The sequence below is a fragment of the Peromyscus maniculatus genome, chromosome 11 (genome assembly GCF_049852395.1).
Source record: "Peromyscus maniculatus bairdii isolate BWxNUB_F1_BW_parent chromosome 11, HU_Pman_BW_mat_3.1, whole genome shotgun sequence".
Lineage (NCBI taxonomy): Eukaryota > Metazoa > Chordata > Mammalia > Rodentia > Cricetidae > Peromyscus > Peromyscus maniculatus.
The window spans coordinates 68,296,348-68,316,059 of record NC_134862.1 but is presented as its reverse complement, the minus strand read 5'-3'; the positions used below and the strand labels follow the sequence as shown (position 1 = coordinate 68,316,059).

General features: G+C 42.1%; 1 protein-coding gene and 1 pseudogene across 8 annotated transcripts in view; one reads left to right on the top strand and one right to left on the bottom strand.

The window, feature by feature from the left end:
• The window catches only part of Cop1 (COP1 E3 ubiquitin ligase), a 123,280-nt gene extending 117,892 nt beyond the window's left edge, over positions 1-5,388 (bottom strand). For 3 of the 8 annotated variants that reach the window (XM_076547790.1, XM_076547791.1, XM_076547792.1), the window contains exon 1: positions 4,861-4,939. Coding sequence is in view for 5 of the 8 variants with exons in the window: in XM_076547789.1 (XP_076403904.1) it covers positions 4,861-5,288 (428 nt within the window). In the remaining 3 variants the exon portion in view is untranslated. Of the gene's footprint in view, positions 1-4,860 lie in introns of all 8 variants that reach the window. The other 5 variants (XM_076547789.1, XM_076547787.1, XM_076547786.1 and 2 more) reach the window with 5 other exon arrangements.
• Positions 5,389-17,346: 11,958 nt separating this feature from the next.
• On the top strand, positions 17,347-17,521 carry LOC121821454 (U1 spliceosomal RNA; annotated as a pseudogene).
• Positions 17,522-19,712: the final 2,191 nt, after the last annotated feature.

Here is a 19,712-nt window from a genome sequence, read left to right as displayed (position 1 = left end):
AAATTCAAAATTATCTCAAGGAGATTTTCTTTCATTTTGCCAAAACCTACACGGAGGCAGGTATCTTTTGTTTTGTTTTTGTTTGTTTTATTTTGCTTTGTTGTTTTTTTTTTATTTTTTTGTTTGTTTGTTTTTCCCCCGAGACAGGGTTTCTTGGAACTCGTTTTGTAGACTAGGCTGGCCTTGAACTCACAGAGACCTGCTTGCCTCTGCCTCCAGAGTGCTGGGATTAAAGGAAGGCAGGCATGAAATGATAGCTACATCCAATTACCATTGTTATGGTACCATCAACTCTAACATACAAACCAAATGTTTAAAAATGTCAAAAGGTAAAACAAGTGAAAGAAAGTTAAATTTATACTCAGAGAAACATAATCAAGTATAGTTCACTTGCATTTGGGGTCAATATTTAACTGGGGAGAACTTTCCTTTGACCATATTACTCAGAAAACTGGATTAAAAAACTGCTTTTTAACACTGAACACTAGTCAGCACAAGACTGACATCCTTGAGAGAAGAGAAACAAATGAATATATTCTTATTTTTATGTGGACCCAGTTTATTGTGGACTCACTCTTTGCCTGAAAATATTTTGTAGGCTGTCATAACAGGAGCACAGCAACTAATTGAGCACTTCATGAAGCACAGAAGGGACATCAGAGAAAAAGGAACTACAAGGAGAACAACTCTGGAACAGCCACATAAGCTTCCCCACTTTGTTACTGAGTAATTGTGACTGTACCCATGGTTCAAGTGCACAAGATCAGGAATAAAATAATGAGGGAGCCATTATTCAAACCTAGGCAATGAACAGAGATCCTAGAAGGGTTATAATTTTTAAGTTTTAAAGGTTAAGTAAGACTTAAAATTTAAGTTTAAAAATTAAGAAAAAAATATGAACTAGTTTATTTTTTCTTATTCTAAAGAACTTCCTTTTGTGGCAGGAGAGATGGGGCTCAGAGGTTAAGAACACCGACTGTTCTTCCAGAGGTCCTGAGTTCAATTCCCAGCACCCACATGGTAGCTCACAACCATCTGTAATGAGATCTGGCACCCTCTTCTGTATACATAATAAATAAATCTTTAAAAAAATAAAAGAACCCCCTTTTGGTTTTATGAGATCATCACTTAGATTTAGAGTTGATATGGTAAAACCCAAAGCTCCATGTAAACACAGTCCATTTGCTGTGTTTAACATCCTTCAGTGAGATATCTTTACGAAAACACACTATCTTTCTAGGCAATTTTGACATTATAAGTTGTTGTTGAAGCCTCTTGTCTCTCATTCACAAGAAAGGCATACTAGATTCCAGGGCTAACGGGACTTCTCACGTCACCTTAATTTTCCCTGTCATTTTATCCTGTGAAAATTACCTACAACTTAATCTTTTATAAGATATATATGACTATAAGCTATAAATATCTAAAATGGCAATCAATCCTACAATTAAATATAAACTTATTTTCAAATACGATAAAGCTAAGAGTGTTCCTGAAATTAGGCATTTGACTTTATTTAAATAACTGTTATCAGGCTGGAGAGATGGCTCAGCGGTTAAGAGCATTGGCTGCTCTTCCAGAGGTCCTGAGTTCAATTCCCAGCACCCACATGGTAGCTCACAACCATCTGTAATGAGATCTGGTGCCCTCTTCTGACCTGCAAGCAAATATGTAGGCAGAACACCATACACATAATTAAACAAATCTTTAAAAATAAATAAATAAATAACTGCCCTCAAAAAGAGTTTGTATGGGGGGGAGTGTCCTTATCTACTGCCTCCCACCCCAGCCTCCCATTATGATTCTTCTTAGAATAGGGGCAGCAAGGAGAGAAATGGCTAAGAAGAAAACCATTATGAAACAGCTTCTTACCTCTGATCAAGCCCATTAAGAACCACTGGATAGTATACTAGAACTCACAGAGCTCCAGCTTTCCACCCACATAAAGGGAAGTGCTAAACTGAGACTCCAGATCTGATTCCTCATTTTGTCCCTTAGCTAGCCCATCTAAAACAGCAGGTAAAAATCATTACACTGGTGTTATAGTAAAATAAGAGAGTCTAACTCCTTACAACTACTCTAAGGATAAAATGAGATGTAAAATATAAACGTATTTTTTAAAGGTGTTATGAGTAAAGAATTAACATTATTTGAACTTAAACCTCATTTCTATATAAAAGATTACAGTAATTTGAATTGCCTCAGTCTGACAGAGGTACAGAAAAAGACAAAAACACTCAGAGACCAATTAGAAATAAAAAGAGTTGCTAAGGCTATCTAATACATATCCCACTGCAAGAATCTGATCAAAACTAAATCTAGTTTAAAAAGTGCAAAATATATTCACTGATTAATTCTTCTGAATAGCCAATCTCACCAAAAATTGAATTGGGATTCTTAGTGAAATATTAGGAATTTTAACAAAAAATATTCATTGGATATTTTCACACTAGAATATAAAATATAATACCTATACAACATAGGAAAAAGAGTAAGCTGAATTCCTTTTAAGTATTTATTTTATGAATGTGTATGGGTGCTTTGCCTACAAGTATGTCTGTATACCGTGTGTGTGTGTGTGTGTGTGTGTGTGTGTGTGTGTGTGTGTGTGTGTTGCCTATGGGGCCCAGAAGAGGACTCAGATGCCCTGAAAATGGAGTTGCAGACAGTTGTGAGCTACCATGTGGGTACTGGGAATCAGACCCCAGTCTTCTGATAGAGCAACAAGTGCTCTTAGCCCTTGAAGTCTGCTCTCAAGCCCCTAAGCTCAATGATCTTTTTAAACAACCAGGTGATGGACTAATAATTTAGTCTTACTCCTGAGCTGGTTAGTTTTAACTGTCAACTTAACACAATCTAGTACCAGCTGGAAAGTGTCAACCAAGGGACTGTCTAGATCAGGTTGATCACTGACATGCCTGTGGGGTATCTTCTCCATTCCTAACTGGTATAAGACAACCCAGACCATTGTGGAAACCTCCACTCTTTGCTTGACCGTGGAAGTGAATCTTCTAAGATCCTGCACTGATCTCTCCACAATAATGAATTGTAACTGAGACTGTGAGCCAAAGAAACCTTTTCTTCCCTAAGTTGTCTGTAGTCCAGGTATTGTCACTGCAACAGAAACGAAACCAGGACACACCTAATACCAAAACCAAGTGCCAGCTGCTCCTTAGTCACCTCCAGGTCCCTAAACCATTGCCTGTATTACTCTGACAGACAGTTCAACAGCCAATGTCTAAATTATTTATTAAGTAACTGAATAATACTCCAATTTCTCACACATTTTCCACTATTTAAATGACCTAAGGTCGCTGGCATGTTTTTCTTCTACTTTTTGAAGACTGAAATGCAAATAATGGCTAAAAATTAAATTCTGTCGCCTGCTTGTTTTACTAGTTTCTACCTTATCATGTGACACTATTGATTGGATAGGAATGCAAACACTTCACCCAGGCAGGCGGTGGTGGTGGCACACACCTTTAATACCAGCACTTGGGAGGCAGAGACAGGCAGACCTCTGAGTTCAAGGCCAGCCTGATCTACAGAATGAGTACCAAAACAGCCAGGGATACAGAGAGAATCCTGTCTCAAACAAACAAACAAACAGGAATGCAAACATCTCTTAGATCCAACCATAAACTATTTAATTTGCATACAAATAATCACAACCATTTGTATTTCAATAACAAATGCTGCTTCTGAATCTAAACAAAAGCAGAAATACAGATTATATTCCTGAAGAGGCAAGAAAGTGTAGCCAATATCTTTCTCAATGGTTACAATCTCTAGCCCTATCACATTTAATAACACCATATAAGACCATCTTGAACTCTTCAAGTGAATCAACTTCCCCAAGAAGGACTGCCCAAGCCAACTTCCTACATCATTTAAGTCAATCAACAAGTCCCTTCGCAGGAAAGGCTCAGCATTCTACCAGTTTTTGAGCAGGAAAGGTTACTTAAGCTCTCTTAATCCTATAACTAGTACTTAAAACTCAAAAAAATTCAAGACAATCAGATTCATCTTTTGCTTAAAGCCCCTCTTGGATGCCAAATAACTGAATTCTTCTGTGTCATTCAAGATGCCAGCCGTGATGCAATGACTATACAAGCGTTTCTCAAGTCAGAAGTTCCAGCACATCACACAGCGCTGTAATAGTTCCGTACAACACATTAACACTATCCAATAAATGTGTTTCCCTCATTCCAACAGTTGAAACGTGGAATTGGTCGTGAACAAATTTTGACTAATTATCAGCAACAGAATTACAAGGGTCCTCTCCATTCAAATAGGAGACATTTACACATTCCCACGCCCAATGGGTACTTAAAAAGATCACTATGTAAAACATCCACAACCGTGTTTCGAGCACCATCTACCGTATTTACAATACAGAGTTGACAAGCAATTCCATCCCTCAGAATCTCAGGCAGTATTCTTCCTCTGAAAATGTAATTCATATAAACTACTCCAGACTGATGCCTAATCCACTGGCCAAAATACATTTAAGGTTCAAACTCCCGACCCAAATATTTCCTTTTCTACATAACCACTTACTGGACCTCCACCTCTATCCTTAGGCAGTCCCTTTAAATGCCTTCAGTTCCTGCACATCAGCACCCACCTCAACGTAACCCCATTTTACTACTTTGCCTCGGGATCCCAGTCCACCTCCACCTCCCAACCAGGAACCTTTAACTGCAAACACTCAACTCCCCGGCTGGAATCCCAGCACCACCAAGCTGCCCTCTCCGACAGCCTCGCCTCCCCCACCCCCCGCCGCCCCCACCGGACCCTGCCAGCTTCAGCATCAGAAAACTCATGGTCGCGCATGCAGGGACAGCTATGAGAACCCACCAGACGAAGTCGTTGCTTTTGTCCTCGTAGGAGTTGTGGATCCCGTTGCAGAGCGGGGCGAGCAGAGGTCGCTTCCTACTGCTGCTGCTGCTGCTGCCCAGGCTGGAGCTGCTCCCTCCAACACCGGCGCTGGGCCTGGCCGCGCAGCTGAGCCGGGACAGGCCCGCGGACACCGCCCCGCCGGTGCTCGCGCTGCCGCTGCCGGACACCGCGGCCGCCACTAGCACAGGCCGCCCCGGGCCACCGAGGCCGCCCGAGCCCGCGGCCGGAGCCGCCCCGCCAGAGACCAGCGCCGCCGCCGAGGCCGCCGCGGAAGGCGGCGACGGAGACGAGGATAAGGACGAGGAGGCGGAAGTCACCGAGGAGGCCGCCGAGGAACCGGGGCTCGTCCCAGCGGAACCCGAGCCGGTCTGGCGGCTACCTGACATCGTGCCTCCCTCCCTCCCTCCCTGGGCCCTGCGCTCTGAGGCGAGGGCCCGGATGGACCGCGACCCTCCGCCGCCCCCCGGCGCTCAGCCCCCGAGCATCCTGAGGACGCGCCGGGAGGTGGGCCGGGGGAACAATAAAGTTGGGCTTTCCACCGCCGCCCCGCCGCCGCGTCCTACGCGAGGGGGCGGGGGAAAACTATCACATCAGAGCAGCCATGACTGCCGAGGAGGCCGCCGGGGTAGCCAACCCGGGCTCGCCGAGGCGGCCGTGCCTGCGCACGAGCGGCGGAAGGGGCGGGGCCCCCGGCGAGGCTGCGCACGCAGCGGCCGGCGCTGAGCCGGGCGGGAGAGGCCTAGCGTCTGGTTCCGTTCCTGACGCAGCAGAGGGGTGGGTGGCCGTTTTAATAAGAGTCAGGGGCTGGAAGGGCGCGAAGTGGCGGGCTTGGTCTGAAGGACCGGGAACGCTCGAAAAGCAGCTGCTTACGCGTTCCCCGAGTGGACGCTGGCCGAGGGCTCTCTTAGACCTCAGGCGGGGCGGGGCGGTGGTGGCGCGCATGCGTGAGAGCGGCCGCGCATGCGGAGCCAGACTGGGAAAGACTTGAGATCGCTTGCCTTGGGTGTCCTGAGGCTTCGCGTTGTTGCCCCCTGGTACGGCAGATGGCAGGAATATCATTTGTATTTCTGCTTTTGTTTGGCCAGCCAAGAAGTAGGGGGCCAGCCAGGGTAGTGAAAAGAGCCGTGAGCCAAGGGTTTCGAACATGTTAGGGTACCAGAAATTATTTGACTCCTGTTCCCCTTGTCACTTACCTAAATAATCTCTACTATTTTGTAAAGTCTCTTTGATAACTCCTGATCTATTTTCATAGAAGCAGCAAACCTAGTTTCATACAAGGTCCTCCCTGGAGAATGCAAACTAAGCCTGAAGCCTTGCTGGTTTGGGGGGACATGGGGCATACAGAGGGAGAACTTACATTATCTATTGTCGCATCTGTCTGATGACTTATTTGTTGTAGTCCCGTTTCTCTTCTGATTAGTGCCTGCTGCCTTGAGTACCACGGCCCTTATCAGAGGAGATATGGGGCTACAACATATAAGTCACCAGATAGATACAGACACTGCCTTTCAGTGTCTCGGTTATTGTAAACCTTCCGGCCACCTCATTGAGTTGAGAGTTATCATCCCTGCAAAGCCCTCTAGCTTTTGAACTTTTAAAGTTTTTTTTTTTTTGACTGTCCAGTGCTAACAGAGTAACAAAGGCCAAATTTAATGCCCTAGCATTTTCCAGAGTCCATGGGTCAAAAGCAGGTGTAAGTTCTGAAACTTTTTTTTAATCGCTTAAAAAATGTCCCGGGACACTTGGACCCTGAAGAACCTCAGCAGTCTTATACAAATTAGTGAGTTTTTGAGCTGCACCCCAAATTTCAGTCATAAGGTACAGGTGGAAAAAGTTTAGGGCCTGGGAACCTGCGTACACATTGGGGTCCAAATCAGGGTGCTTGGATAAAGCTGCCTCAAAAGCAAGGCCCAAGAGAGCTTCCTTGCCACTGCCTCAATAGTTCCCTTTCATCTGAAGTAAAAGGAGTTGCCGGCACTCATCCCAGGGGTAGAGGAGAGACCCTAGGAGGGCTGTTAGGGCTTATCAGAAAAAGGTGGGTCTGGGTCTTCCAGTAATAATGATTTGATATAGAGAACGGAACACAGATCAGAAAAGAATCACATTCGTCCCCTGTGTCAGCAATTCTCAACCTATGGGTCCCAGCCCTTTCATAGGGGCACCTAAGACCATCGGAAAACACAGATGGTTACATTACAATCCATAGCAGCAAAATTGCAGTTATGAAGTAGCAACAAAGATAATGTTATGGTTGGGGGTCACCACAACATGAGGAACTACATTAAAGGGGCGCAGTGTTTGGAAGGTTGAGAACCACTGCTCTGTTGTTGACCTTCTGCCAGTCCGAAGGAAGAACTAGTGCCTTCTGCAAAGGGGAAAAAAAAATGAGGTTAGTAACAGAGACCAGCCACTGCCTGCTCTCGGGCACCTGGGAGCGCCCAGGTTCCAGGGACCCCGCCAAGGGAAGTGGCTCCAATCTGAGGGCTGTCAGTTTCCAGGGAACCGCCGCCCACTTTGGAGCTCCAGGCGGAAAGGCACCATGTGAGAGACTGGGGGTGTGTGTGACTGCAGGAGTAGGTTGGTATGACTAGAAATTTCCCATCCTAGAGAGGAAAGGAGACTTTTTTTTTGCATACAAAAAGACAAACTGCTAACAACAGCATACGGAAGGAGGCACCTACTGGCAGAATCCTGACGAAAGTGGCAGAATTGTAATCAATCAAGTTAACCAGAGTGAGTACACGCCAGCCCCCCTTTGAGAAGATGAGACAGAACAGCAGCAGCAACATCAAGAAAGCAGATAACTTCCTGGGCCAAATTTACCCTCATTCGTATCATCAGTCACACAGTTGGCCAGCCATTCTTTCAAGCAAAACTGAAACCGTATGTCTCATTCAAGACGGAACCAGGACACAGGGGCTCCATTATTGGCCTCCCAACTTAGTGTGGGAGGACTTGGTAATAATTTCCTTTTGGAATTTTCTTCCCAAACAAGGAAGAGGGCTTCCAGTGCCCCTCTTATCCAGAAGACGACTCGCCAGAATGGGCCCATCCTTCTTAATTAGAGGATGAGGGCTTCCCTCATCCTCTGGCTCATCCTCAACCAGAATCAGAACAGAATTCAGTATACAGGCATACTTCCTAGGAGTGTCAGAACTCTGTTTTGGTTTCTGGAACATGGCAGTCATTCCAGACCTTGTCAGACTCAGTGAGAGGAGTTGGGCCCTAGAATGTATGTCAGATGGTGCATCCCCAGCAACCTCTCCCTGACCAGGAAGTCTGGAAATGAGGCTGAGTTCCACAGTGTGGGCAATCTTGCTGGGGCCTCCAATGAAATGATCCATGAAAGACAGTTATTGACAACTACACTGATTAAGCCAATTAAAAGTTTAAGTCCTTTTTATTGATATCAGACCTAGCTCGAGCCTCTGAAGAGTTCAAGTAAGAGAAAGTTCAAACCTTATTCTGACATTAAGGAAGCTAAAGAGATAACAAAGCAATTAGAAAAATAGATACAATGTAATAATACTTGCCCGATGTGGGGACACCGGCCTTTAATTCCAGCACACAGAAGCAGAGGCAAACAGATCTCTGTCAGTGTGCAAGATGGCCTAGAAACAATGGGAAAGAAAGGCGTAGAGTAAAATAAATATTAAAAAAAAATTAACTTTACAAGAAAGGTAATTTGGGGAAAAAAACTAATTAGGAAAATTTATATCAGTTCTGACAGGCATTACTATTCTAGATTACGATGATAAGAAGGAAATTTTGGGACTGTCCTGAAAAGAAACAGTGGAATTAAGTTGCTCTATAAAAGAATCTTTAAAATCCTGGAGGGCATGACCCATGTCTGCCATTCTCATCCGCATTGTCTTTCCCGAGCCAAAAGTAGAGATATGGAGCATAGGGAATGACTCCAAAGGTCACCCCTGGGTCACAGTAGCATGATGTCAGACACCCAATGGATAATTGAATTTTGGCTGTGTTGAGTGTAGGATAAGAAAACATTCAAGTAAGCATAACCAGACAATGATTGAAAATGCAGTCTAAATCACAAGAGAGAGATCAACACGGGAGAGATATTTGGAGGTTAGTAAGCGGATAATACACCAATCTTAAGTAGTTCTTAAGGACCAATTGCTTGATAAACTATTTGTTATAACTAAATATCCAATGTGGGCTGTTTGTCAAAAAGATGCATTCATAGTTTGAAAAGTTAAAATTCCAAGATTGGGTAGCCATATCTGGCTCACCACTAGTGAGGGTCAAATTGGCTGTGTCACAATTTAGCTAAAAGCCCAGAGGGAAATAGTCTGATGCAAAGGGGTCCAACAAACATTTGGAGTGGTCTGCCCTTATAACAATCTGCTCTTGAGAGAATGAGTTGTTCTCCCTAAAACCACCACTGATCCCTCTCCAGACACTGCCTTTATAATCTAAATGTCTTCCACTATCCTCCCTCTTAAAGGTTCTATCACCCCAACACAACCTGGGGACCAGTCTCTCTTTTGTAAAATCACTCAAACGATACTAAAGCCATTGTAAGAACATTTGCTGTGCCCATGATTCTCAAACATCGCTGTAGAGAAGAACCATCCATATAGCTTTTTTTAAAAACTACGAATTCTTGGATTCCACCACAGAGATACTGACTATAGGCCCTGGTGTAGGGCCAATAAATATGCATTCCCCAATATCCAGGTGAGTCTAATGCAGGTAACTAACATTATGAGTCAGTTTGGGATACACGCTGAGAATCTGTCTCAAAATAAAAAATAAATAAAAAAGAATGTAAAACACTGGTTAATAAGGGAGGGAATGCAAGAGAAATGAAGTAATCACTTCCAGGAGTCTCTTCTAAGGAGGAGAGGTGATACAATACAACACGTCTCCTAGGAACAAATCCTGAGTACTTGGAGCCTATCTTCAGTAAAATCTGAAGTTGCAAAAGGAAGCTGAGCAAATATGATGCAATTTCCCTTCATACTAGATAAATACATTGAAGTACATAGTAACTTCTACTGGCAAGATCTGTTAGGAAAGCAGAAAAGAGGAAGCATGGTGCACACAAGTGCACGAATGCACATAACACAAAGAAGCAAGACAACTCAGGAGAAACAACAAATAGTTTAAAAACAGAAAGAAAACATACTAAGCCCAGATAATTAATAGAATACCATAATATTAAATGTGTTTAGCCCATGAGCTATAAAAATACATATAGTAAAGACAAAATCCAAAATCTAACAAAAGAAATGAAGATAGGCCAGAATGACTGACAAAGAATTGAACTTCCCATATCTGTTCCTGAGATATAATATCCAAATACATTATTTTAGCAAGACAAGAGTGCTGGTTTCCATCTGCTGCAGGCTTTATCCTCTGAATCCAGAAGTTCTCCGCAAAGCTTTATCTGCCAGACTCACCTAGAAAATTTGGGGCCTGATTGCCCTGATGCTGTCTAATCCAATCTCTTAAGGGCGCAATAGCTTCCTGCTGATTTCTTAAGTGAATGTAGTATAATTGACCTGCATTAGTGTTGTAAAATAGACATAGTATTTGTTAAGGTCCAGAGAGACTCCCCCAAGAAAGACCAGTCACATATGCAATTTAGCAAGAGTGTCTATTGTTTCCAGCAGGTTGGTGTGGCAAATATCAACCCCAAAGGGAGGTAGAAAGTTCCTTTTAAGTGGGAGTTAGGGGAATTCCAGGGAGGAGGGATTAATCTGGTGCTGATTGGTGGAGGAAAGATTAGTCTGGGGCCTGATTGGTAGGAGGCTCTAGTGGTTAGGGACCTTCTAGCTACAGTCTAGGAAAAGCTATCTTTAGCTGGCAGAAGGCTGTGGAGAGCCTGTGGATTGGTTTCTCCTGAGTTGTGGTCTTCCTGAGAACTGCTTGCTCAGCTCCAGCCAGTTCCAGTAAACCAAACTAAGGCCTGGTCCCTGGTAGGCTATTAGATATCTGTCATGGATCTCCTCTGGCTCCCCAGCCCTCTCAGTATTAAAGAGATAAATTGAGAACCAAGAGTGATGGTGCATGCCTATAATCTGAGATGCTAAGACAGCTGAGGAGAGAAGATTGAAATGTAAACCCTGCCTAATCAACAGAGCAAGTTCAAGGACTGTAAACCACTATGTGAGAGCTTCTCAAAAACAAGAGAAGTTTTAAAAAGCTGGGATGTAGCTGACCGGCTGAATCCTTAGTGCCAAACACAAACAAACAAAAACTAAATTCAAGCAAAAGGAGAAATGGGTTCTTGATGTTTTGTTATTCATTCTCAAAAGGAGAAACAGGGAAACCTTTACGACCCCAACAATATAAACGATGTGCCTAGTAGGACACAGTCCACTAAAGCCAGAGGTGGAGTGATGAGTCACATAGAGAACTGTAATTTCCTGGACTTAGGTGCAGGTGTATGTGTCTCTGGAAATATCTAACCCACTGTTTCATTCGATCTTGGTCAGCAAGCAAGTATTAGAGAAGTTAAAAGAACACCACCAAAGCCCTCACGAGTAAATCACACCGCTTTAAAGTTAATTTTCTTCACTTAGGCATTTCCGACACTGGGTGCTGCTTCCAATTTTGGTCAAGGTGTTTGCAAAATATGACCCGAACCTATCAGAAGTATTGTAACAATGGAAAATGATAGGAAGACTATATTAATGTGAATATGAGTTACTTAGGGCTAGTAATCTTTAGAAACATTCTCCAGGTTAGGGGGAAAAATCAACATTTACTGGAGAAAAAAAAAAACAAAACATTAACTTGTGAACACATTCCATGAAGATATTGGAAGGTTTGGTTTCACTGAACATCATAAGCCAAATAGTATCATTTGATTTTTTTAATTGCCTTGCATTTAAACTAAATAAGGTAATATTACTGGTCTTTTCTCCTTGAGTTTCAGTGCCCAAACCTAACTAACTGATACAGACAAACCATAAAGCTAGAATCAAGAAATATTTAAAACAGTCTGCTGTTATAACTTCATGTATAACTTGTATTAAGCCACTCTCCTAAATTATGAGTGTTTTTTATTGCCTAGTATCCCGAGTATCCTATGGAAATTCAAATTCACATTGTAACACATCCTCCAGTTCCCATTGCTATCATAGGAAAGATAATTCTACACTATGTATTTTATATTAATATAAAATATAGTCAAGAAAAGACAACTGAATTATGACACTAAATATAGGCTTAGTAGTATGTAGGGGAAAAAAGACAAAGGGGGAATTTTCCTGGGGAACAAAAAGATTGCCAAATAATTTTAGATCCTAGAATAAGTCATATACCTCTTTGCCTTTATTCTTTACATGTGTGCTCATGTTCAGTACCTCCCTATGACCGAGTGTTCATTTTTTGTTTCTCATTTTGTGGGAGTTGATATTTTCCTGGCTTGTGGTTCTGAGGATGAAACTCGGGTCATTAAGTTTGGAGGCAAGTGCCTTTACCCACTGAGCCCTCTCTCTGTCCCTCTGCGTGTTTGGTTCCTTCTGTGATCAACTTTCATGACATCAAACTTCAGGAGGAGACTCGGATCACAGAGAGAGGTGATGTATAAAATTAAGGACAAGGCATGGTAATCAGGAAAAGGATGTGTTTATGATGAGTACAGAAGAGAAGGCTGTAATATAAGATGCACCATTGAATTATGAAATAAATTAATGATGTTAACACAGCAATAAATTATGAGCCTATATAAGCAACTTTGAATGAAAAAGACTAGGTATTTGAACATAAGAACATAAGAATTTTAGTTCTGTTTATATTAGCTTGGATGAAAAAATTTGCCTGGGCACACTTTTAACCTTTTAAGAAGATATCAACTTAAAGCAAACTTTCTTTCTATTCACTGCATCAGCGTAACAGAGTTTTTGTTGTTGTTTGGTTATTTGTTTGTTTTTTCAAGACTGGGTTTCTCTGTTTAGCCCTGGCTGTCCTGGAACTTGCTCTGTAGACCAGGCTGTCCTTGAACTCACAGAGATCTGCGTGCCTCTGCCTCTTGAGTACTGGGATTAAAGGTGTGTGCCACCAACACCCAGCAACATAACAGTTCTTATATTCTTTCTTTGAGTTGGCAGATACATCAGCTGTTTCTTTTCTCACACAATGAATCCTCCCACACCATGCCCTGGGCATTTATCACTAAACCAGTTCATCAACTGCATTTGCACTTACCAATATGAAGTAAGATACCAGAAAACTGATAGTATCGCAAATCTTCATTTTGGAAAAATTAGGTCAAAGCAGTGATCTTATTGGGCAAAATTTTGACACCCCACCCTGTATTCAGTGACTGAGCATTGCTGGCTGAGCAGAATCATCTGCGTTTGACCTTACCTCAACTGATACAAGAGAAAATCTGGGTTTTTAATGGTTTGACCCAGTCACTAAGATTCTTATATATCAACTATTCTTTGGTGTATGATGCCATGTTACTGTCAGGCACTTAATGTTTGCCAAGATACAGTTAGATGTTGGTAAGGACTGTGAAGAAATTACACTCGGAATTCTTTACTGAAGATCCAATTAAGCATTGGCTTCCAGGGCAGCACTGGTTACTGTGTGTGTTGCTTTTCTGTTCTTGCCACAGCATATCACCACAAGTTTAACATCCTAAAACAACAGTCTTGCTTCAGATGAATTATTCCTCAGAGATAATTATTGCCTCACAAGACAAATAAAGCTAGCATAGTGATGCTACCCCTAGAACTTCAGGATAATGTGCCTCTAGACTCAAACAAACGATTGGTTGATTTAAGTCAATAGAACAGAAGTTCCCATTTTCTTGCTGGTAGATAGTATAAGAGACATCCTCAAGGGACTTCTAGGGGCCTCCTCATTCTTTGGATAGTATTACTCATAAATATAAACTGATATCCATGATCTTAAATATAGTATTTGTCAGTGATTCAGAGAAGGAAGGAGGTGTTGACTGCTGCAAGCCACAGGAAAATGTAATGGAATTCAGCTACTATCAAAAAGCTATTACTTATAAAAATCAAGGACTTTTTCTAAGGTCAAGCCATGGCTGAAGAAGTCTTGGTGATATTTTAGCTTTTATATATACATATATATATACATATATATATATGTATATATATATATATATATATATATATATATATATATATATATATATATATATATATTAGCTGGTTCCTACAATGAGTTTCTTGTAATGCTATGTGTGCTTCCTAGAACTCCTAACAGTGTATTTATCTAAAATACCTATCAATCATCCAAGGCCAAACATCTCCTGAACTAAGGTAACACCCTTATGGAAACAAGACCTGTCTCCTAGGTCAGGTGGATAGCTTTATTTCTTGTGCAATTTGAGATGAGACCCTCCTTTCTTATACAGCCTTGCTAACATTATAGACTCTTAACTTCTTACCTAACCACTTTTAGGAATGTAGACTGAGCACATAAGTTCCCTTTTCTGATATACTAACCTATATTAGCTCTCAGTTGACCTCCTCCTTTACAACTCCCCTTTTTGGGTTGTAAAAGAAAGCCTAATGGTCACTGCACGAGGAAAATGCTTGTCTACCTTTATGACCTTGTAAGAATTCAAGCCTGGTGACCTTTCTCTGCCAGAGGATTGCTATTGCTTGGGTTTATAACTGAATACCTGAGAGACTTGGGGAGAACTGAGAGGTATAAGGAGAGAGAGGGGGATTTTGAAGAGAGAACTTGAGGATGTGATGGAAGATGAGGAGAGCCAGATGGGGTACTAGATGGGTAAGAATGAGATGAGAAGAACCTAGATGAGGCAGAATTAAGATGAGAGAATTAAGGTAGAACTTAGAGGGGACAACTGATAAAGGTAGGGAGAAATCAGGCAAGAAAGGAGCTAGGCATGAGAACAGAACTGAAACTGTGTAGATAAGATTTTATCCCAGAGGAATAAAGTAGACAGACAAAGAGCTTGGTGTACTTAGATTCATTTCCCGAAAATAATAATAATAATTCTTGCCATTTGTAGTTTCTCTTCTGGGCCCCTGGGAAGAATATTATTAAGGGTCCACATAGTCGAGAGTTGACTAGGTTTAGCACCAGAGGCTTTTAGGGCAGTGAAACTATTCTGATTTCTACTTTAATTGTGGATACAAAGATTGTATACCTATGGCAACACCCACTGAATTGGATGAAACAAAGAATTCTACTGTAAGATATATTACTTGATTATATACTGACATCTATAGAAGCACACGTCTTGCCTGGTATATTAGCTTTTTTCTAATTGCTATGACAAAATCCAGAAGCAACTTAAGCGTTTATGTAGACTCATAGCTTAAGAGGACACATCCCATCATGGTTGCTGGTAATTGAACTCAGGACCTCTGGAAGAGCAAGCAGTGCTCTTAACCTCTGAGCCACCTCTCCAGCCTGTAAATAATTCTCATCTCAGACTTTGGCTATTAGGAAATTTCAAATATTTTACCCAGTCTGAAAAAGTTGCTTAAGAATGAACCCCGAGTTACAAAAAACAAAGGAATGCCAGAGACTAATGTTTTTGGTCAATATGGAGTAACGGGTATCAAACTACTGAAAAATAAGGACACCCTATATAAAAAGTAAATTTATGCCTTGGATATCAGGCAGCATTTTCCTATGGTCCCTGAGACAGCACAAACGATGAGAGTCGTGAGTTTGCCTGGAAAGCTTCCTGGCTGTGTGCTGGGAAGGGTACCTATATAGTGCCAGCTGGACTTTCCCAGCTAAGGAGGCAGGTGTGGGACTCTGAGGATCTGCTGGAAACCCAATATTTAGAAACTCTAGAGCTGCTGTGACATGGGGAAACAGTTCTAAAGGGACCTCAAGGGAATTTGAGTTTCTTGACATATCTTTACACGAGTCTGAATAGTTCCTGCATGAAGAAACCAGCTGGGGCAGAAGAATCACAGGAAAAGACAAAGGACTCATTCCCAAAGCCCTCACAAAGTTGAGGGTCATCTGAGACTTGTCGTTGCAATAGCTAGTACAAATTATTCTGATCCATGAGACTTTGACTATGGTTTTCAAATCCCTAACAAGAACTGAAAAAGTAAAAGAAGTGCTGAGAAATTACCACTGCACAGCATAAGAACCTGAATTCAGATCCTCAGTGCCCACATTAAAAACAAGGTTTGACATCAGGTTGAGCTTCCCTAACTCTAGTGCTGGGGCAGGGACTGGAAAGAAGTGGGTGATTTGAGATAGGTGGACTAGTGGATCCCTTTGGCCAGCTGGCTTAGTCAAACTGATCTGTTCTGGTTTTAGCCAGAGCACCTGTCTCAGAAAAATATGGTAGAGAGCAATCAAGAAAGACACCCAATGTCAGTCTGTGTCTTATAACACACACACACACACACACACACACACACACACACACACACACACACACACACACACACAGTCAAATTAACAAGTATAAATATTGAGGAATACCATCCATAGGCTGGGATCCCAGGCTATAAACAAACAGAAAAGGAGCAAGTAAGCTGAACAGCGACTTTCATCTCTCTGTGCCTTTTGACTGTGGCTGCAATGTGACCAGCTGCCTCACTTTCCTGGCCATCTTTGCTGTGATACACTGTCTCCCCCAAACCATAAGCCAAAACAAACCCTTTCTCTTCAAGTTGCTTCTTGTAAGATATTTGGTCATGACAAACAAGAAGTAATTGATATAGGATGTATAAAGAATAGGTAAATTAGCCGGGCGGTGGTGGCGCACGCCTTTAATCCCAGCACTCGGGAGGCAGAGCCAGGCAGATCTCTGTGAGTTCGAGGCCAGCCTGGGCTACCAAGTGAGCTCCAGGAAAGGCGAAAAGCTATACAGAGAAACCCTGTCTCTAAAAACCAAAAAAAAAAAAAAAAAAAAAAAGTAAATTATAATGAAGCTATTAAGGTGGGTCCTAACATACTTTGACTCTTATCTGTTGAAGGAAGAATTTGGCCATACAAAAAATAACATGGATAGGTGAACACAAAATGACCACATGGGTCACAAAGGAAAGGCTGCCACCTGCCAGCTAAAAGCAGCCACAAGGGAAACTGAATCTGTCAATACTTTGATCTTAGACTTGTAGCTTCAGGCACTGAGAAAATAAATGTCTTTTGTTCATGAAAGCAGTGGTGTTTTGTTATGGCAGCCTTGACAACTAATATAGATAAGCAGGAGCCTTATCTATATTAGAATAAAGAACAGAGGTCTTTATTCACATAAACTGGAATTATGTGTTCCATTTGCTTTACTAACGTAAAATGTTACTTTCTCATAAAGATATAGAACTTGGTGGAGTTTGCTGAGAACAACAATAAAAGTCAGTTTCTTTCCCTTGAGAGGAGAAATAATAACCAATGGCATAGAGATGATTATGAGGAATTTAGCCCTGAAATAATCACTAAGAATAATGAGGCATAGTAAGCAATATGAAAAGCTATAAAAAAATTCTCATGCTTACCTGGCAGGGGAGATACCATGATCACGAAGTTGGTTTTCCCAGGGCGAGGCACTGGATATGCTCGCCCATCACACTCCAGATGTGCTGACCCTTGCGATTTCCCCAAATGCGGAAAACTCGACTGCATAATTTGTGGTAGTGGGGGACTGCGTTCGCGCTCTCCCCTGTAATAATTAAAATAGTTAAAAAAATAAAATAAAAAAATAAAATTCTCACATATGGGGACAAAGGTGTACCAAGTCTTTTTCTGTCCTGCCAGCTCCCAAATAATGACATGAAGACTGTTAATTATGAAAGCCCAGCCTATAGCTTAGGCTCGTTCCTAACTAGCTCTTATAACTTTAATTAACCAATTTATATGAATCTATATTCTATCACATGGCGTTAGCTCTCTTTCATCTTGCACCTCCTGTTTCCTTTCCCTGTCTCCTGGCTTCTTCTGCATGTCTAGACTACTGCTCCTCTTCCCTTCTATCCCCAGAAATCCCGCTTATAGATTTTGACTAGCTACCTATTGGCCGTTCAGCTTTTTATTGCACCAAATCACAGCAATGCATCTTCACACAGTGTACAAATATCCCACAACACAAAGGCCAGTACAAAGAAGCATCAAACTCTGTATAAGACTTTGGACTGATGGAGAATGGCAAACCTAAGGTCCTACATAGTCACAGAGTCTGGGGTCTGAATCCTATCATCCATTCACTCTACTTCTGGTGATATTCAAGATCTGAGCCCTTTCTTATTTTTCAGTCCAGTTAGTCCTAGATTAAGCCAAACCCTCTAGAGCTTGGTGCTCTGGTGGGTTTTATGTCAACTTGACACAAGCTAGAGTCATCAGAGAGGAAGGAGCCCCAGTTGAGACAGTGCTTCTAAAAGATCCAGCCATAGGGCATTTCTCAATTAGTGATCAACAGGGAAGGGCCCAGCCCATGGTGGGTGGTGTCATTCCTGGGCTGGTGGTCCTGGGTTCTATAAGAAAGCAGGCTGAGTAAGTCAGGGGAAGCAAGCTAGTAAAGCAGCACCCCTCCATGGCCTGTGATTCAGCTCCTGCCTCCAGGATCCTGCCCTGTTTGAGTGCCCCCCCCCCTTTTTGAGACAGGGTTTCTCTGTGTAGCATTGCACCTTTCCTGGAACTCACTCTGTAGCCCAGGCTGGCCTCGAACTCACAGAGATCCGCCTGCCTCTGCCTCCCAAGTGCTGGGATTAAAGGCGAGTTCGAGGTCAGCCTGGGCTACCAAGTGAGTTCCAGGAAAGGCACAAAGCTACACAGAGAAACCCTGCCTCAAAAAACCAAAATAATAATAATAATAATAATAAAATAAAGGCGTGTGCCACCACTGCCTGGCTATGTTTGATTTCCTTTACTGACTTCCTTCAAGGAACAGTACTGAAGACGTGTAAGCCAAATAAACCCTTTCTTCCCTAATTTGTTTTTTGGTCATGGTGTTTTCTCACAAGGACAGGAAACCCTAACTAGGACACATGGGAAGTTTCGTATACAACCCAGTCTTAAGCCGATAAGTGAAATTCATTCTGAGTATTTCTGCCAAAGAATGGTTCAAAGATGGGAAGACAGCTCAAGAAAGGGGAGCTTCTGCTGGAAGATCCAAGAAAGGAGGTCTCGTTTTGCTGTAGAATCAGAAGCATGAGGCATCAGACAAGGACTGATGCTAGTGCTGCCACTACCTTTGTCTCATCCAGCTGCCATGTGAACCTAAGAATAAGTCTCGTACAGATGAAACAGCTAAGGAATGACTGGACATGAAATTCTGACTACGTGATTTTAGACCTGAAAATTAGCCAGGCCTGATAGCAGCACTAGCTTAAAATCTATAGTTATATGGATAGTAAACTCCTTTCCTGCCATCCTTGGGCTTAGCATTGCAATTTGCCAGTATTTTTCAGTTAGACTGTCAGACCCATGACCATAATGACTGTTTTTTCAGTTCTATTCCCAGCATCTGGTAAAGTACCCGACTCACAGAGAATATCATCAGCATACGCTTCCTGAATGGATGTTGAGTTAGTATATTTTCCTATTTAAGTGTTTCAGAGACTAATAAACATTCTGCGTATTTCTAGCTTTACAACATCACAAATATATTTAAGTATAAAGTGAATACATGACTCAAAGGACTCAATATTATTCCCTAAATATCATCACTTGTATTTCTGGTGGATGATGTCATTTAATACTCTCTCTAACACCTCTGCAGCAAAAATTTACCCAAAAGACAGTTAGTTTCCACTTCTTATCTGTTCACATCCTGTCTATTACCTCAGACCAGATCTAGCAGCACTCTGATTTGGAATCATCCCCTTGGAAGCCCTTTGTGCCTTCTTTGGGTTGATGTT